General features: G+C 43.2%; 1 protein-coding gene across 2 annotated transcripts in view; it reads right to left on the reverse strand.

The window, feature by feature from the left end:
• ASAH1 (N-acylsphingosine amidohydrolase 1) overlaps positions 1 to 19,609 on the reverse strand; it is a 64,644-nt gene that overhangs the window by 39,131 nt on the left and 5,904 nt on the right. For both annotated transcript variants that reach the window (XM_029586988.1, XM_029586995.1), the window contains 4 exons: positions 13,748 to 13,794; positions 12,263 to 12,353; positions 7,969 to 8,055; positions 3,323 to 3,401 (listed from right to left, as the gene is read on the reverse strand). In XM_029586988.1, coding sequence (XP_029442848.1) covers positions 3,323 to 3,401; positions 7,969 to 8,055; positions 12,263 to 12,353; positions 13,748 to 13,794 — 304 coding nt within the window. The remainder of the gene's footprint in view (positions 1 to 3,322; positions 3,402 to 7,968; positions 8,056 to 12,262; positions 12,354 to 13,747; positions 13,795 to 19,609) is intronic.

The following is a 19,609-nucleotide window of genomic DNA, read 5'->3' on the forward strand; positions in this document are numbered from 1 at the left end:
AATCACCTGGACCGGATGGTATACACCCCAGAGTTCTGAAGGAACTAAAAAATGAAATTTCAGACCTATTAGTAAAAATTTGTAACTTATCATTAAAATCATCCATTGTACCTGAAGACTGGAGGATAGCAAATGTAACCCCAATATTTAAAAAGGGCTCCAGGGGCGATCCGGGAAACTACAGACCGGTTAGCCTGACTTCAGTGCCAGGAAAAATAGTGGAAAGTGTTATAAACATCAAAATCACAGAACATATAGAAAGACATGGTTTAATGGAACAAAGTCAGCATGGCTTTACCCAGGGCAAGTCTTGCCTCACAAATCTGCTTCACTTTTTTGAAGGAGTTAATAAACATGTGGATAAAGGTGAACCGGTAGATATAGTATACTTGGATTTTCAGAAGGCGTTTGACAAAGTTCCTCATGAGAGGCTTCTAGGAAAAGTAAAAAGTCATGGGATAGGTGGCGATGTCCTTTCGTGGATTGCAAACTGGCTAAAAGACAGGAAACAGAGAGTAGGATTAAATGGGCAATTTTCTCAGTGGAAGGGAGTGGACAGTGGAGTACCTCAGGGTTCTGTGTTGGGACCCTTACTGTTCAATATATTTATAAATGATCTGGAAAGAAATACGACGAGTGAGATAATCAAATTTGCAGATGACACAAAATTGTGCAGAGTAGTTAAATCACAAGCAGATTGTGATAAATTGCAGGAAGACCTTGTGAGACTGGAAAATTGGGCATCCAAATGGCAGATGAAATTTAATGTGGATAAGTGCAAGGTGATGCATATAGGGAAAAATAACCCATGCTATAATTACACGATGTTGGGTTCCATATTAGGTGCTACAACCCAAGAAAGAGATCTAGGTGTCATAGTGGATAACACATTGAAATCGTCGGTTCAGTGTGCTGCGGCAGTCAAAAAAGCAAACAGAATGTTGGGAATTATTAGAAAAGGAATGATGAATAAAACGGAAAATGTCATAATGCCTCTGTATCGCTCCATGGTGAGACCGCACCTTGAATACTGTGTACAATTCTGGTCGCCGCATCTCAAAAAAGATATAATTGCGATGGAGAAGGTACAGAGAAGGGCTACCAAAATGATAAGGGGAATGGAACAACTCCCCTATGAGGAAAGACTAAAGAGGTTAGGACTTTTCAGCTTGGAGAAGAGACGACTGAGGGGGGATATGATAGAGGTGTTTAAAATCATGAGAGGTCTAGAACGGGTAGATGTGAATCGGTTATTTACTCTTTCGGATAGTAGAAGGACTAGGGGACACTCCATGAAGTTAGCATGGGGCACATTTAAAACTAATCGGAGAAAGTTCTTTTTTACTCAACGCACAATTAAACTCTGGAATTTGTTGCCAGAGAATGTGGTTCGTGCAGTTAGTATAGCTGTGTTTAAAAAAGGATTGGATAAGTTCTTGGAGGAGAAGTCCATTACCTGCTATTAAGTTCACTTAGAGAATAGCCACTGCCATTAGCAATGGTTACATGGAATAGACTTAGTTTTTGGGTACTTGCCAGGTTCTTATGGCCTGGATTGGCCACTGTTGGAAACAGGATGCTGGGCTTGATGGACCCTTGGTCTGACCCAGTATGGCATTTTCTTATGTTCTTAAATAGGCTATCATAAAACATGCCCCTTTACCTATTGCATGCGATATTTAGTGCAGTTTGATAAATCTAGGCCTAAGTGCAGCTGCTGACTGCAGGTGGATATTCAAAACCACACCAGTTAGCCAGTTAAATAGCACTGAATATTGGGCCCTAAATGCACACCAGGACACCACCCCACACAAAATATAACCAAAAACAATGAAAAAAAACCTCTCACGCTGCTTTCTATTCTTTCTAGCTGCACTGTATTCAAAGAGATCAGGAAGTGTTTCTGCTGCCTTCATGTCTCTTATGTCTGCAGCCTCTTGCATTCATTGCTCTCATTCCTTCCTCCTTTCACCAGGGGAAGTCATATCATTGGGAGAGATCCCACAGGCCTCTTGCTTATGAGTTTCAACATCATCCTCAACTCTCCCCAGAGATTCTTCTTACCGAATCTATTTTTTGAAAGCTAAGGCCCTGAAGGCCAAACCAACTCCCCAACTATAAAACTGTGTATTCCAAAGCACTTTTCCTTACAGTTCGAATTCTGTTTTCTACTTGTACAACAGATATGACGACTCATAACATACACTCGCCGAGAAACTACAGAGGTTACAGCAATTTTTAAATTCATCCATTTTCTTTAAAAACTATGCTTTACAAATTGGTTAAAAGGAAGAATAAACCAAACAATCACCAAGTCTTTTAAAAGTAAAGCATATATATATGCTTGGCATTTGTTGATCTAAAATCCTAAGAATGTTAGAAGTATATGAACAAACACACATTTTGGCATGTCACTCCTGCTGCATATTCTCTGGAGGAGTGCCCCACTCCAGTCTGAGGGCTGCAAACTGGTCTGATTTTTGGGATAGTCATAATAATTATGTGCGAGATCAAGTTGCATACACTGGAGGCAGTGAGTGTGCAGCTTTATCTCATGCATATTCTTTATTAGAGATATCCTGAAAACCCAGCCAGTTTGTGACCCTCAAGGGCCACAGCTGGACACCCTTAGGCTCGCCTTTCCTCTAGTGAATTTCGTGCTCAGGAAAGATGTCCTATTTAACAACCATGAAAAAAAAAATATGCAGGTTTCCACTTCTCCAAGCAGGCTTCACCATACTGCCCTGCTCTGTAGGGAGCACCTCAAAAGATGACAGCCAACCAACAGTGCTACCAATGAATGCCTAACTGGGATGGTGGCTCTTGGCGATATGGATCCTCCCCACTGGGAACTAGACTGAAGCCATCTTTCTTCACAAAAGGCTAAACAAACTTTTCAATCAATGCCAACCTCAGTTGGGTTTGAACTGGTGATCTAAATACAGGGCTTCCCAAATCTGTCCTGGGGAGCCCACAAACAGTCAGGTTTTCAGAGCATTCACAATGAGTATGCTTGACATAAATGTGCATATGCTGAGACTCCAATGCCTGCAGATTTATCTCATGCATATTTATTATAGAAATCCTAAAAACCAGACTAGCAATGGGCTCCCCAGGACAGGTTTGGGAAAAACAGATATAATTAAAAAAAAAAAAAAAAGGTGAAACCCAGTGCCTGTTCTCTGAGCTATAAAATTCCCATCCTTCATTCTAAACATTCATAGGACATCAGAATTTGCTCCTGGGGAGAAAATTACTAAAAACTAGACATTACAAAAAAAAAAAAATATATATATATATATATATATATATATATACATACCTAAAGGGATTCCAGAGGTCTTAGCAATGCCTTTAATTTCATCATCAAAAGGACATGGGAGAGATTCCAGTAAAACAGGCTGAGAAAAAAAACAAAGAAACACACACTTAATTTATCAACTACTTTACTGAAGTGTGAGCATTATAAAGCAATATTTAACAGTTAAGCCCATTACAATGAACAGAATAACTTCAAAAATAAATATAGTAAATGCACAATTATCAACTAGATTTTATTAGATAAGGCACTGTCCCATTAATCTGTTTTATTTCAGGAAAGATGCAAGAAGCTCAGGAGATCTAGAAGCTGCATTACTGCAGAGAATCCAGTGGGGGGCACTACCTCTGCCACCTTGCTCTGGAGGACCACCTGAGATCAGATAGCCCCAGCCAGTTTTTTTTGCAAACCAATGCTTATCTTTGACTGAGACCATGAGCTTGGGCATCCTCTCTCAACATGCTACAGACTGCCCCGATGCAGACACCAGCCACTGGTTATTTGGACTCGTTTCCGCTATTGCGCAGTAAGGGCTTTCTATTCTTGGTGACCTGTGACAACATCTCAGCCAGGAGCCCAGAAGTAGAAATGCAAATCCAGCAGCTCCAATCCCCCATGAATCTCAGTTCTAGAGCTATGACACAGCTTTCCTGCCCGGTGTTAATGAATAGTGATTATTCACCTGAACTTCAAGACCAGCAATGCAATTAAAATTAAACACAAGTTCTTGGAAAGAATAAGAACAACAAAAATAAATTTACCATTTTATATACTATAGAAACACTCACTTTTGCTGTTAAAAACAATTCTGTTTTCACAGATTACCTTTTTCCAGTGCGGCGAGGGGAGAAAAAAAAAACAACCTGGATTACAGAAAGTTACAGGGACTGTGTATCAAGGTCACTAAACAGAAAATTAAAATAAAATAAAAGCCCACTCGAAATTTTTTGGGAGGTATCATTTAACTGGACTGCTCGTTCTGTACCTCGTTAACATCACCATGAAATGTTTATGTTACAGCGCTAAAGCCGGTGCTCAGCCACCACCTTAAAGCAGCAGCAAACGCCTGCGCATGGAAGCGAAGGAAGCTCGGAATCAGGATCTCGCTAGGTAGAGTGCACCAATCCCCCTTGCCTTCATCCACAAATAAGCGGCAGCGATGCTCAGCTCCCCACAGTGTGTCCCTTTGGATCGGCTCTTGTACAAGCCCTTCAGAATGAATTCAGGCCACCGTGAGCAGCAGCACAGCCTTCAGCGAATGCAAAGCGGTATCACAGCTTTATGGCAGCTTTCAGCTGCTGACCCCTAACTATACTCCAAATCATTGCTCTCTCTTCCCAATGTTTTCAAAGAGCTAACAGGAGCCTCCCAATCTCCTGCTTCTTTACGCTACACATAGCAAAATAATGAATATTCAGATAGCAAAGAATCGTTTTGGAGGAAGTGTGCAGGCAAAGCTACTAAAGGCTAGAGCTGGGTGCGATTTCTTCAAGAATTTAAACCTCCTTAGGTGAATAGAGCAGGGGACAGTGGCTGGGAGACTGCAATTCAGAAAGCACCTGGCAGAGATGTTCCCAGAACTTTTATCCATGAACCACAAAGGGCAGATTAGATGACTGGAATTATTAGAAACAATTTCTGGTTATTCCTTCCAAATTTCAGCCTTGGTGCAGTTCGAAGCAAGCTCAGGCTGAAACTGCACCCCCGCCACCACCTCCATAAGAGCACGAGGAAAGGAGAAGAACTAACAGCATGGAGAAGGTATTATAAAAGCATTACACACATGTAGCTTTATGGAAATAGCATGAAAGAAACAAAAGGGGGCCTAAGAAACCGTGGAAGCCAGTCCTGCTGGCTGCACTCTGCAGATGACAGGAGCCCCATCCTAAGCATAAAGAGGGCTGGAAGAAAGGAGCCTGTGCACTAAAGCAGGTAATATGGGTTATCTGCCAGTTTTAATGCTGGATTTACAAAAGTTGTACGTAGAATATGGCAATGCTAAAATGGTCAAGGTGTGGCTATTTAAACATGGCCATACTTTGTGGCAGCCCCTGCATTAACTGGTCCAGAGAAATGTTATTGGTTAGTACAGGCGGCAAGGGGTCCGGCATGGGGAGCGAGAGCAGTCCAAAAGGTCAGGCCTTTTCACTCCCTTCTCCAGCCTCCTCAGCCGGGTGGATCACACAGCTTCCCCTCCCCACCCAAAGTGCAGCCTACCCTTATCCTGCCATTTAACTGGTCCAGTGTCAAAATGCTGGCTTTGCTGCCTTGTTCTTAAAGAACACATTTCGCACATACGGGTCACAAGCCAACACTATGCGTGGGACCAGCCAGGCAGCAGGAGAAGGGTAGGCCATTGCCATGGTCAGAGTAGAGGGGGTGGGTTTGCCTGGAGCCTTACGGGTGGAGAGTGGGCTTGTCACTTTTGTAGGAGGAGGAGGGGATACTCCTATCTCCCCCCACTGTAGTTACCTGTTAAATGGGCCAATACAGTACAGTACGCTCCGGCGGAGCACACTTAACCCACATCTGGACGCGCTTTTGACGCGCTAGCTTTACCCCTTATTCAGTAAGGGGTAATAGCGCGCCGAAAACACGCATCCAACCCCCCCCCCCCCCCCCCGAAACTAATAGCGCCCGCAACATGCAAATGCATGTTAATGGCCCTATTAGGTATTCCCGCGTGATTCAGAAAGTAAAATGTGCAGCCAAGCCGCACATGTTAATTTCTCTCAGCACCGGGAAAGTGCACAGAAAAGCAGTAAAAACTGCTTTTCTGTACACCCTCCAACTTAATATCATGGCGATATTAAGTTGGAAGTCAAAAGTTACAAATAGTTAAAAATTAAAAAAAAAAAAAAAAAAAAATTTTAAATGGGTCCACGGGTTGAAAACCGGACGCTCAATTTTGCCGGCATCCGGTTTCCGAACCCATGGCTGTCAGCGGGTTTGAGAACAGACGCCGGCAAAATTGAGCGTCGGCTGTCAAACTCGCTGACAGCCGCCACTCCTGTCCAAAAAGAGGCGCTAGGGACGCGCTAGTGTCCCTAGCGCCTCTTTTTACCGCGAGCCCTAATTTAAATAAATTAAATTTACTGACTCACACGCACAGGAGAGTGGCCTGTGCACTCGCCCGCTCTCACACAATTTTTACTGTATCAGCCTGTTAGTGTGCTGATCTGGCTGGCAAGCTAACAGTTAGCTACTCATCCAAAAATATAGTTAAAAAACTTACTTCAGAAAAGCAGACCAGATAAATGTAATTTATTATGGAAAAAGCAGATAAACAGACAAGCTAAACTAAATCCCATGGTAACGCCAGTCACCAAATGAGTTTGTTAGAGCCACTAGTGTGACTACCATGAAGCACGTGTGGAAATACACAGACAGAAGAAACCACCGATGGTACTATATTATAACCCTGGTATATAGACCAAAGCATAAAATTAAAATCTACGGTGAGCCAGTTCCACAAAAATACATCTTTCCATGCCTAGCTACTAGATGAATAGTACTTCTCTCTCCCCCAAATCAGCCAGTTCCCCACTTTGGCCAGAAGCAAAGGAAACAAATACTGCTGCTCGGCTGCAGTCTTTTGCTATTGTGGGTGCTGCAGCTTTTCTGTGTTGACAATGATTATGAGGATGCTGGGCTTTGCTGGTTAATTTCTAGTCCCTGCACACAGACAGATGCAATTCCATGTATGGTCTCTGCACATGCAGACCCGAAATTTTCTCCTTTTCCAATTATTGCTGCAATCATCCGTAGAGACCTGTTGATTCATCACTTGACCGAACTGGTTCAGTAGCTGGCTCTCTCTTGCAGGAAAGGGAGGGAAGCGCTGTCTCTGCAGGATACGTGGGAGAACCATCTTACACTGTCCTCTTGTTAGTCATGCAGCTTGTCAACGTGCTGAAGGGAGCATCATTTCTTGCAGTTATCCATGTTACATGCCAAAAGGTCCTTGACGTAACAGTTTTGTTGCTGGGCATAATTGAATTTTCTTCTATTGGAAAGTAACTGCTTTCATGTCATCATCCAGAAGTGTTTCTGCATATTGGCGCAAAGCTGGAAAGAGGCTGAAAATCCTTAACTTGAATAACTAGGCCTTACTACTAATGCCATGTCCACCTCAGCACTATACTAAGCTTAACAAGCTCATTACCATGATTCTTCCATACTTAGAACAGCAAGCCATTTTAGAAATTAAAGCAATCGTGCAATTTGTAGCATGATTGCATTCGAATACTAACACCAGGTTAGTTATATTTGCAAACCCATATTATATAATGTGCAAGGCATGATGCGGTGGGTTACTATATAGAGACCCCAGAGTGGCCACCAGTGTATAGCACTTTTATTAAACAAATAAAAAAAAAAAAAAAAGAAGATACAACACATGAATCCTAGTGGGGGGGTGCGGCTTGCCATCATGTTTGTGTTTAGTAACAGAAAAAGCGTTACAACATTGGATCAACAACTATGCAGAGGTGTATATGCAGTATACCATCTGTCATCCAGTGTACAGTCGTACATTAGTGAGAAACAAGGGGAATATCCACCTACCATACTGTACATTATACATCGAAGGGAAGAGGGAGGGTTAAATGGGTAAAAAGGTAGTTGTGCGTAAAGAAATATGCACTCACCAAGTTCTTATCCACCAGTGTAATGGCTTTTCCACTAGGATCGAAGGCTTTTGCTAAATCTTTAACGACCTGTATCATATTGGCCAGCTAGAGAGATAAAAGACGAACAATTAATGGAAAAACCCTGAACACTTCTTGGTTGTAAAGTTCTGCTGCAAGACAACTGTTAAACTTGTTAAATAAATAAAAGAATGGGATTTTAGTGCTACTGCAGTGTAGGTAATGAGACTACTTAGCCAGGCACTAACAAGTTAAGGGAAAAGTGTTTTGTCACCGTTTTCACAAAGGAATAATTTTGCTTGGTCAGTTGAAGCAAACAAGATAGTTCCAAACCAAACAAGATGGATACTCCTGGAAACAAAGAGCTGCTTTAAACTGGTTGACATAGCTGGACAAGAATTTATTGCTGCAATGTCTTACAGACATTGTATCCTGTTAAGTAACATTTTACTCAACACGCTGCATATCCCAGCTCTATTTGAAAATCAGCTTTAAATCAACCACCATGGACTGTGGAACATCCAATAAACGCCTATTTTTGGGATCGGGTGGGTATTCATGTTTAACCCGAAGGCCATGACGGGAACTAAGGGAGAAAAAAGTAAGCTAAAGGAGGATGGGGTTTTTCCCGACAGACTTTTCTTTAAACCCCTGCCTGTATTGCTACAAGGTTCCCAAATGCCTTGCTGGTACAATCTCTGTGGTCCCTGCCTGTCTGCACATGTTGCAAGCCAGACTGGCCTCTAAAAAGTCTTATTGTTAGCTAACAAAGTTCCATCTGCCAACCTTTCCTCACCGAAAGCCTTATCTTCCTGGATTGATAAATGTTTTCCCATCAGGGGTGTAACCTGACTGCTGAAGTTGGTGGTGCACCAGAAAATGTGCTGCTGCCAGGTACCCTAGAACACAGTGCAACCTCCTACGTTACCCTGTGAGCACTACTTTCTTTGATGCAAAAAACCTATCAATTTTATGCTCACAGCAACCCAATCCTTAGAAGGAACATTAAGGGATTAGCTTATTACTTAAATCTACTAACAGCAGTTACAATAAAATATGTGAATGAAAAAATATTTTCTGCAAGAACATTCAAAACTTCTTTCTATATGCAAGTAAAATTAATAAAGAGCAAATAGAAATGAGGAAGAGATAACCATAATGCCATGAAAGCCAGTAATAAGTACCATCATTTTCACAGCAAGAATTAAAGTTACACAAGAGCTGGACCCTTTAAAATACAGACAGACCCTCACCTAATACAGAATAGAAATGTGCCAACAAAAACTGAACTGAACTGGAAACCACAAGCCCATCTGTGTTTTGCAGTGCAACAATGGAAAAACAGAAACATCATCATTCCTCACAAAACATCAATAAAATCAGAGATATAAAATATCATTCATAATATTAGAACCACAGTCATAAAAAGAATAAATGTCAAAACAGCCAAACATTCAATAATTTAAAAAACTTGCATAAATTTGTTCCAATTTCCCATAACATCAATAAAATATTTCAAAATATCTGATGAATAAAACATCCAATAATTAATGTTCTAATTTTAAAAATATACATATTTAAAACAATAGAAACATCAAATTACACCAAATAAGAATTTTAAAAATCTCATGCTCTCCATCCCTGGGATCTTTTGATTTCTGGTCACCCTGAGATTATTGTGCGGCCCTATCTTCCTCCTCTCCCTCACTCACACGCACATACTAACACATTCATTCTTTCAGACACTCCCTCTCATATACATACCAATGCTTTCACACACAGACTCCCTCTCTCTCACACATACACAGGCTCTCTCTTCCTCACACACACTTATTGGGCATTATTTACACTTTTGAGATATTTTCATGCAATCCCCCCTCCCTCCTTTCTTCTGGATCACCACAGAACAACAGCTCAATCAATGAGAAAGAAGCAATTGGGACTCAAACTACTGCTTCTCTTTCAACCTAACACACATGTAACAATATCGAAAACCAAATGCTACTAAAACTAGAGTTCAGTCAGTGTAATTATGCGTGCAGGTGCACAGTACTGGACAGCAACAGGTTTTACCGCAATTTCAGGCTGCTGCCAGGGGGTGGGGGTGGGGGCGGAGAGACTCTTTATAAGACTCTCATATAACTAAACTATTTATACCACTGCAAGAGGGGCAACTATATTCGGGGTGAGGTTTTGGTGATGGGCTAGGTTTTGGGGGGCAGTTTTACATGCATAGTCAGAGAAAGTTATGAACAGCACAGATTTGATGTGATTTGGAGTGAGGAAAGGTGTAAAAAGATGAGATTTGCACATTGTACTCTCACCCTAACTTGACAGCAGCTAGGTAGAGTGCGCATCAAGCTAGGTCACGAGTACAATGTACAAATCTCATCTTTTTACACCTTTCCTCACTCCAAATCACCTAAAATCTTTACTGATGGTAACTGTGTTGTTCGTACCTCTGACTGTGCATGTAGAACTGCCCCCCAAAACCTAGCCCACCACAAAAACCTCACCCCGAGTTCAGAATACCCCCTTTTACATTGGTATAAAATGTTGACTAATATGTGTGCCTCTCCAGAGGCGCACACTCTCTCTCCCCTTCCCTTCCTCGCCCCCTCTCCTCTCTCCCTACCCAAAACGGGATTTGCGATATTTATTGCAAATCTCGGTTCAGCCGTAATGCACAGCTATCACAGGCATAACACCAGGAAAAAAGGTGTAATTATTTCCTGTGTTAAATCCCACGATAACGTGCGTTACGTTATCGCATGCAGTGTTAAGCACCCTTCATTTACATTTGCTCAGCCTAAACTCCTCCCACTTGAATACATTTTTAAAATTTGCATATTATTTATCGCATGCGTTATGGCATTATCGAGGCCGTTAGGGTCCTAACGCCCATGATAAGGCCCTAATGTGATTTGTTGAATGACCCTTTAGATTGTGAGCCTTCTGGGGACAGGGAAAAACCTACAGTATCTGAATGTAATCCACCGAAGTGCCAAAAAGTGGAATAGAAATAAACAAACAAATTGTGATTTTGCATCTTGCAATATTAGGTTTCTTCCACAAGTTAAGAAGGGACATACATAGTTTCATTATTCTACCTGAAATTTGAAAAAAGTTCAGAAACTATTCGACTAACAAGTGAGACGAGAACTTGTCCTTTGCTTCTCCATGCTGACACCTATTTCCCAGCAACCAGTGGATCAGCCCATCATAATCCCATTTCTCCCATTCACTGTTTCTAAGACAATGAACCACCACCTCAACTCAACTTTGAAAAACTTTAGGACCATCCTCCCCTCCCAAACACCAGGACAAGTCAAAGTCTCGAGATGCAGAAACGATGCCCGACTGCTCCTGCCCAGCCTGTGCTGAAACTCAAAATGCTGCCAACGGAGCCACACCTTCCTTTCACTTTGTGGGTAAGAAGCAAAGGAGGGTCATGGGTCTACTGGCATCCTTTTGAATTTCAGCACCAGCAGGGCAGGAGCAATTGGGCATCGTTCATGCCCTCAAGACCTCGACTGGCCCTGGAGTACATGGGCTGGAGGTGGCGCAAAGGGGGTATGAGGCTGGGTTTAATTAGCACATGTTATCTGCCTGGAGCTCAAGCACAAAGACCATAAGACACCACAGACATAAAAATACCACACAACTGCCTGTTATATATATATATATATAGTGAGATGAAATGGCATTCGCTGTCACACAATCACTTGAGGCACCAAGGATCTCTTCTGCAGTTGCCAGAAAGTTTTCATAGATTAAAAAAACACCACACTCCTCCCTCTGTAACTGAGACGATATGCAGTAGGATCTCTTCGCTGCAGTAAAAAAGCCGCTCATTCACAGATTTATTTTCACTTGTAACAGCTTAAAAAATAGTCAAAGGCACGGGTGCAAAGCTCTGCTCCTGATGTGCATGGCTGAGAAGGGCTTTACCGGTCAGTCTGTGTGGAGATATCATACATTGAGCCCTGCAGATCAGCATGTAAAATAACAAGCATCCTAAATTTCAAAGATGTAGTCTGTCCCTAAACCTTTAATTCAAACATGAATTATAAACTGGACAGAATAGAAAACAAATTAAAAATCTGGGAACTCCTAGAGAGGGCTGGTTATAGCAGCGTATTACCACCATGTACTGGATAAGATTTACTTTGTATTTGGGAGGGAAAAAAGTGGAGAGGAGAGATTTCTCATAACAAAAATAACCACACAGTCACTGTACAACTGTAAAGGACAGTACTTATTACTATAATCAAGCAAGAAATTGACACCATACCTCCACTTTCTTATCATTTATTATCTGGTTCCATCGTTCTTGAGGGGGTGAATCAAGATTTATGGTGTACCACGAAACATTGCCTTTGAACCTAGAAAGCAGAAAACGAAAGCCGACCCTCAACAATGCCCAAGAGCATTCAGCCAAAGAGACAGGTGAAGTGCAAGACATTTGTAACATTTCAAGTCTTAGGAATAAATGAATAACTTGGTCACCTACCAGAATCCCCTTCCCCTGCAGCAGGTGCTTGCCTTTTTATTTTACCTATGCACTTTCCATCTCCCTGCTCCCTAAGGCAGTCCCTACTACTACTACTTCGCCTTCTTACTCCTTTAGTTGACCACTCCAAAACTCATCTACCCCTACCTCACTTTACAGCCATCCTGAAATTTCCTGTAGACTTAGTATGAACATAAAATGCCAATGTATAAGAACTCTGCTATAAATTTATTGTAATCTGCCTTGAGATCTGCTTGGTTAAGGCGGAATATCAAACATTTATAAATAAAATAAAGGAATAATTTAACATCTTGGTTTTAAGCACGTAACTTGACTTTTGTGTAATATCCACAAGTACGAACATAAAACACAGGGAAGGAGCTGCAGCAACGGGTAATCATCCCATCACATCAAACCACAAGAGCAAAGCCCAAGGGATTTAAAATGGCCTCAAAACCCTGGTGTAAAACCAAACATTTATTATTTTATTTTCTGATTTATATTCCACTTTTTGGCACTTCAAAGTGAATTACATTCAGGTACTGGAAGTATTTCCCTATCCCCAGAGGGCTCACAATTTGTGTTTTGTGCCTGAGTATATGGAGAGTAAAGTGACTTGCCCAAGGTCACAAGAGATGGCAGTGGAATCTGAACCCTGGTTTCCCTGGCTCACAGCCTGCTCCTCCAACCAGCTACGTCTGAAAAACCTATCCCAGAACACATCCGGTCAGCCCGTTTCTGCCAAGCTGAATTTGTGCCATCTGACAGAAGACATTTAGCCTGTTAGAGGTTCCAAATTTTCAATGGGGCAGACTGGATTTTAATAGCGTAAATCTTTTGAAAAATCGACCCCTCAGATACAGAAACCCCCCCCCCCCCCCCCCCAGGGTCAAATTTCAGTAGTACGGCAAGCGGAAAGTTACTCAGATAATTTTAGCCAGGATACATCCCCAGGTAAATCCTGCTAAATCTCCCATTTAGTTTCTCCTATCTGAATGGCGTGTTTCAGGATGTCTTAAAAGCGAGCTGATAGCGAGGCAGTGCATCCAGCATATCAACCTCCTACATGCCCAAGGACAAATGCTACTCCGGCTTTAAGTAAAGCTTACTGAGATACTTTCTTTAGAAAGTCTAAAGTACCTGAATGTAGTCCACTCTGAAGTGGCAAACAGCAGAATATAGATAAAGAAATAAGCAGAACAAAGCAAACCCCCGTGATGATAATTCAGCTGAGAAGTTACAAAATGTAGGGTGCTGATCACTCACGTTGGCCCAGTAGGTGGGTAAGTTCCACTTCTGCAATCTTCTGTGTACTGCAATGAAAGAATGCACATAGCACGTGAGAATTATTACACTACCAAGTTCCTGAGCAATTTTTAGTCAACATTGCAACCCAGCATCCAATTTCCACAAAACTTCAAACAAGAAACCAGAAAAAGAACACAGAAATTGAAGGCAGAGTCCTGTAGCTGGCAGCACCACCATTCTCTGCCATCCTCCAAAAGCTGGGCAGGAACCGTGGCCTCCACAAACTCTTGCCGGAAACTGGAAACCACACCCAATGGAGGATGGTGAAGATAATGGTTCTGGTTCACAACAATTACAAAATAAAACTAAAAAAGCTCCACAAAGCTCTGGAGGTTTTTAAGCAAGTTTCTCACTGGATTCTCTCATCCTAAAATAGGGGCAACAATTGTGGGATTTTTGAACTCTTGCTGGCAGAACCCCAGACATTTCCAGAGCAGACTTTTGTTCCTCCAGTCTGGTAGCATGCGGGCCGATACAGTACAGTGCCCTCTATTGGACGCACATTTTCGACACGCTAGCATTACCCCTTATTCAGTAAGGGGTCGAAAACGTCCAACCCCCCAAACCTAACAGCGCCCGCAACATGCAAATGCATGTTGATGGCCCTATTAAGTATTCCCGCACGATTCAGAAAACAAAATGTGCAGCCAAGCCGTATATTTTGCTTTCAGAAATTAGCGCCTACCCAAAGGTAGGCACTAATTTCTTCAGGCACCGGGAAAGTGCACAGAAAAGCAGTAAAAACTGCTTTTCTGTGCACCCTTCAAATTAATATCATGGTGATATTAAGTCGGAGGTCCCGAAAGTTTCCAAAAGTAAAAAAAAAAAAAAAAAATTTGAAGTCGGCCCGCGGCTGCTGGGTCAAAAACCAGACGCTCAATTTTGCCGGCGTCCGGTTTCCGAGCCCGTGGCTGTCAGCAGGCTCGAGAACCGACACCAGCAAATTTGAGCATCGGCTGTCAAACCCGCTGACAGCCGCCGCTCCGGTCCAAAAGGAAGCGCTAGGGATGCGATAGTGTCCCTAGCACCTCCTTTTGCCTGTTTTTCCCGCCGGGCCTAATTTGAATAGTGACTCACGCGCACAGGAGAGTGGCCTGTGTGCGTGCCGGGAGAGCAGGCATTCGCCCGCTCTCCAGCGCACTTTACTGTATCGGCCCGATGGGCAGCCCGTCATGCATATTAAGGGCTCTTTATATTAGGAACGTAAATATACTCAAAACTACTGAAATTTTAGCGGGGAGCCATTTTACAAGAACCCCCCCACTGTCTCCCACCCTCAAGCCAAAACTGCGGGTGAGCCACAGGAGGAAAGTCAAAACTGTAATGGCTCTCCCCCCTCTCCACATAGCTAAATGGTGGCGGAAAGGGAGGGAGAGAGAAACCGCAGATCCCCCAGCCCACCTGCACTGGGCTCCCACCGGCCACAGGACGCCCCCCTCTGGCTGTCCTGATCTGTGACGTGGAGGAGAAGCTGGGACAAGAGCCCAAGAGACTGCCTGTTGCTCCTGCGTTTGACTCAATCAAAGGGATGGGGGGGGATGAAGGGGTGCGCTGCCCTCCCCAAGACTGGCTGCCAAGAGTCCCTTCCACCCCTGAATGCATGGAAACAAGGACCCCAAGACCAAAGCATCTGGGGCTTCTATCAACTTCAAAACCCATCTGCGGCTCCAGGAGCCGCCCACGTTTTGCCATTCAGGCTGCATCAGAGGAGAAGCATCTTAAGAGAGAAAGGACAGGCGACCGTCTCAAAACAGATCATACATGAGCTTGCCTGGAATTTGAAAAAAAGATAAACAGGTGTGGGCTCAGCTTAATGTAATTGCATGATTTCATGAGTGACCTAGAACGGAGGCCAACCGTCAAAAGTCATTTACACGGGTGGAAGGGCTTTTTGGAAACTGCCCCCTCTCCCCGCAGGTTAAAGTGCATTTGTTGCTGCCCACCGCACCCACAGCCAGCGGATGTGTCCCTGGGGGCACGGACAGAGCGGGAGAGGCATCGGCGCTTGATGTTTTGCAATTCAGAAACAACGCGGGTTGCTTTGCGGGGAAATAAAATTGGCAGAAAATGCGGGTGCCAATCTCTGCCAGCTCTATTCGGCAATTCTCAAAGTCTGTGCATACTCTCCCTCGGAGAGCCAGGTAAAACACACCCACAGACATCCGAAAGCTGCCCCCACTGCCGTGCATGTCGCTGCTTTATTGAATTTATGCCTTGCTAGGTCAATATCTGAAAGAGATCTTTATGCTGAACAGCAACAATGGCAAAATCACAATCTCAGTAGGATCTGGGACTCATGCAACAGTGGTGAGAACCCTGTGCCGCGCCCTCTTTACAGCTGGCCAAAGAGGGACAAAGCCTACAGCACTGGACTTGGGAGGGATCAGAAATCAGCAGGGAAATCCAGCGAAAGAGAGAACTGTAGAGGCTCAGAACCCCAGCAGGGGTCTGAGGACCAAATAAATACATTAATCACAGGTTTGTTTGTTTTTTTAATTACCCTTTACAAAGGTAGCTAGTTCAAATGTATAACTACCTACATGCGAGACTGCTGACCAGCACCAGCCGCGGTGAACACATCTCACCCATCCTCAGTAACCTACATTGGTTACCAGTAAATTTTAGAATCCTATACAAATCAATCACCCTAATTCACAAAACCATCCATCATCAACTACAACTCGACTTGGAAATCCCATTCAAACTCCACTCCTCTAACAGACCAACTAGAGAGGTTCTTAAAGGCTCTCTACAATTTCCTCCGACTAAGGCCACACGTCTCTCCACGACCAAAGACAGAGCTTTTTCGATAGCAGGCCCATCTATTTGGAATAACATCCCTGCAAACCTCAGATTGGAACCCTGCCTCTTAACTTTCAGAAAAAGACTCAAGACGTGGCTCTTCCACCAAGCCTTCTCCGATCCTCCAGACAATCACTAATGGCTTCCACTCTCATCCGGCCTTGGCATTTATTTTCATGAACTATGGACTCTGGTACCTCCAGGTTAAAGCACTTTCAAGCTTTAACCCGTTCTCTCTATCGTATCTTTCATAATTAATACTTGCCTTTATCTTCCTTCCAGCTTGTTTTTAAGCTTCCAAGTTCTTGACTCCCGTTGATTGTAACTTTGACTTATTCCTATCTATGGTTATTTATTGTTTACCTGAATTGTTCCTTCAGTTATACCCTCTGTTAAATGTAAACCGATCCGATATGGTTATTTACTATGAAGGTCGGTATAAAAAACTGTTAAATAAATAAATAAATAAATGTTCTAAATCAGCAGTCAGTCTGTCAGTCACTGAGAACCAGAGTCAGACTCATTACTGAAACTGCAACAGGATACTGAAACACTCTCATCTTCCTCAAACAGAATGACAGAGGCTTTTCCATGAAGTCAATGGGCCCTATTTCTGCAGGGTTTCCCCTATTCTGTGCCAATTAATAGAAGCAGGGTGCTTACCTAAGTCCATCTGAATACATAGAAATAAAGGTTTAAAAACTAAAGTTATAGGCACTACCTTTCTATTGGACCAACTTAATACGTTTCAGGACAGCTCGCAAAAAGGTTGTCAGAAATATATTAAGTCAGTCCAATGCAAAAGCATCAATCATTGCTTGACCTATATTTCTACGTGCATATGAGGGAAAGAAAGAGGACACAACAGCATTGCTTGCTCAATACTGAATCAGTAGACAGTAGGAAACTCATCTAGTTTATGAAGAGGAAGAAAAAAAATAAAAACATACAAGAAAGATTTTATGCTTTCCAACATACAGAATGTTGGAAAGAATTATAAAAGAAAAAGGGAATTTTTGTATAGGTTCAGTTCTCTGAAAATACTAATCTGATGTGTCTGGTTTTCAATTTTTTTCTGAGATATTAACTTCTTCCTGCATGCCACATTTTGATGAACTTCCATGCCTTTTTTTGGAGAGTTATTGTGCCTGCAAACACATGGATGGTTATCAGGCCTCTTGCTTCCTATGGGAAAGCTGCTCCATTCCAAACACACCTCATCCATATGACAGAAAAACACAAATAGAGACAGAGACAATAACTGAAGCAGACACACACATCTATCCATAGAGGGGAGAAAATAAGGGAGCCAGTTTCTCAACTAATTCACCATTCCCTCCCCATATACACACTAATCCCAGCCACACCTAAAAAACACAAACCCACTTTATAACCTCCTTCATACCCACAACTCTACCACACATCCAGCCCCTCATCCAACACACCCACTTACTTTCCTTCAACCAAACATCCCCCTCGCTCGCCCCCCCCCCCCCCCGCACAACCCCACTGCAAACACTCACACACGTTCACTGCACAATCACATCCACTGCCTACAACAGGGCCACATCCCTACAATCTACCAAAATCCTATACACACGTCATGACCCACTGAGGTTCATTACCAGTAGTGCCCTTGGCTTAATTCCTTTAGCTAGGGACGAGCAGCTTAGAATAGCAAGGGAGGAACCATTCAGTACAGCCTCTCCCTTTGAGGGTGCCAGGTTGGCAGTCTCCTGATAGGATATAAAAGCAGCGCTCTACTGAGAGACTAGAGACAGTGTTTTTGAGTTTCAAGAGTTAGCTGGCAGTACGGGAGTGCTTTCTAATTTGGATTTAGGGCCTACTTGGAGGAGCCAGGCAAGTCATTTTCCACGCTAATCGTACACGTGCATGTAATAAGTTTAGCACAGAAAAACAACCTTGTGCACATACCCGCACAATAACCCCTGGCAGGTTTTGCACAAGTGCATGGGAATAGTATATAAATGAGGTTTAAAAAAGGTTTGGATAAGTTCCTCGAGGATAAATCCATAAATTGCTATTATGGTAATCAATAAGCAATAGTAGCTTGAATTCTATCTAATTTTTCGGTACTTGAGACTTGGACTGGCCAATACTGGAAACAGGAGACTGGGCTTGATGGACCCTTGGTCTGACCAGTATGGCATTTCTTATGTCCTTATGTTATGTTAATTATCTTCTCCCAGGCTATGTAGGGAGCCGTACTAGCAGGGAAATCTGTTAGTGTGGATTTTTTACTGCCTGGGTCAGAGCAGGTAGTAAGTGAAAGCCCTGTGGCTCTGGGTGGTATCAACACTTGTCGGTAGCCCCCAGCGATCGCCAGTCCATCCGTCCTGGCTCCTGTTCTCTTCCAGCAGGGTTGATCCATGCCGAGTGACCCCAGGCGCTCAGCGAGGAAAAGGCTGCACAGACACACAATCACTCCACTGTCAGCAATGGAGCAAAAGGACCGGTAGGAGCTGAAACAGTTTATTTCCTAGCAGTGTAGACTAGAGATGTGCATTCGTTTTTGCTAAATTGGAAAATTTCAAATAAATTGTCCAATTCGGCATGGATAGGAGGACCTGAATCCCAAGACGGATTTTCCCCGAACTTCGGGGAAAATTCATTGTTCGGGTTAGCGCTGGGGGGGAGGGGCACCTTTATTAAAAAAACAAAACAAAAAAAAAAAACAACCAACCCCAAACCCACCCTCCGGACCCCCCCAAAACTTGCCTAAAATCCGTGGTGGTCCAGTGGGGGTCCCAGGAGCGGTCTCCCGCTCTCAGGCCATCGGCTGCCAGTAAACAAAATGGCGCCTGTGGCTCTTTGCCCTTACCATGTGGCAGCTGACGGCCCGATAGCAGGAGATCGCTCCCGGGACCCCCACTGGACCAACCACGGATTTTAGGCAAGTTTTGGGGGGGTATGGAGGGTGGGTTGTAATAAACTAAATTTTAAAGGTTGGGGTGGGTTGTTTTTTTTTAGTGGAGAAAAAAAAAATTGCTAAAAAAA

Source organism: Rhinatrema bivittatum, chromosome 1 (genome assembly GCF_901001135.1).
Source record: "Rhinatrema bivittatum chromosome 1, aRhiBiv1.1, whole genome shotgun sequence".
In the NCBI taxonomy this organism is placed as follows: Eukaryota; Metazoa; Chordata; class Amphibia; order Gymnophiona; family Rhinatrematidae; genus Rhinatrema; species Rhinatrema bivittatum.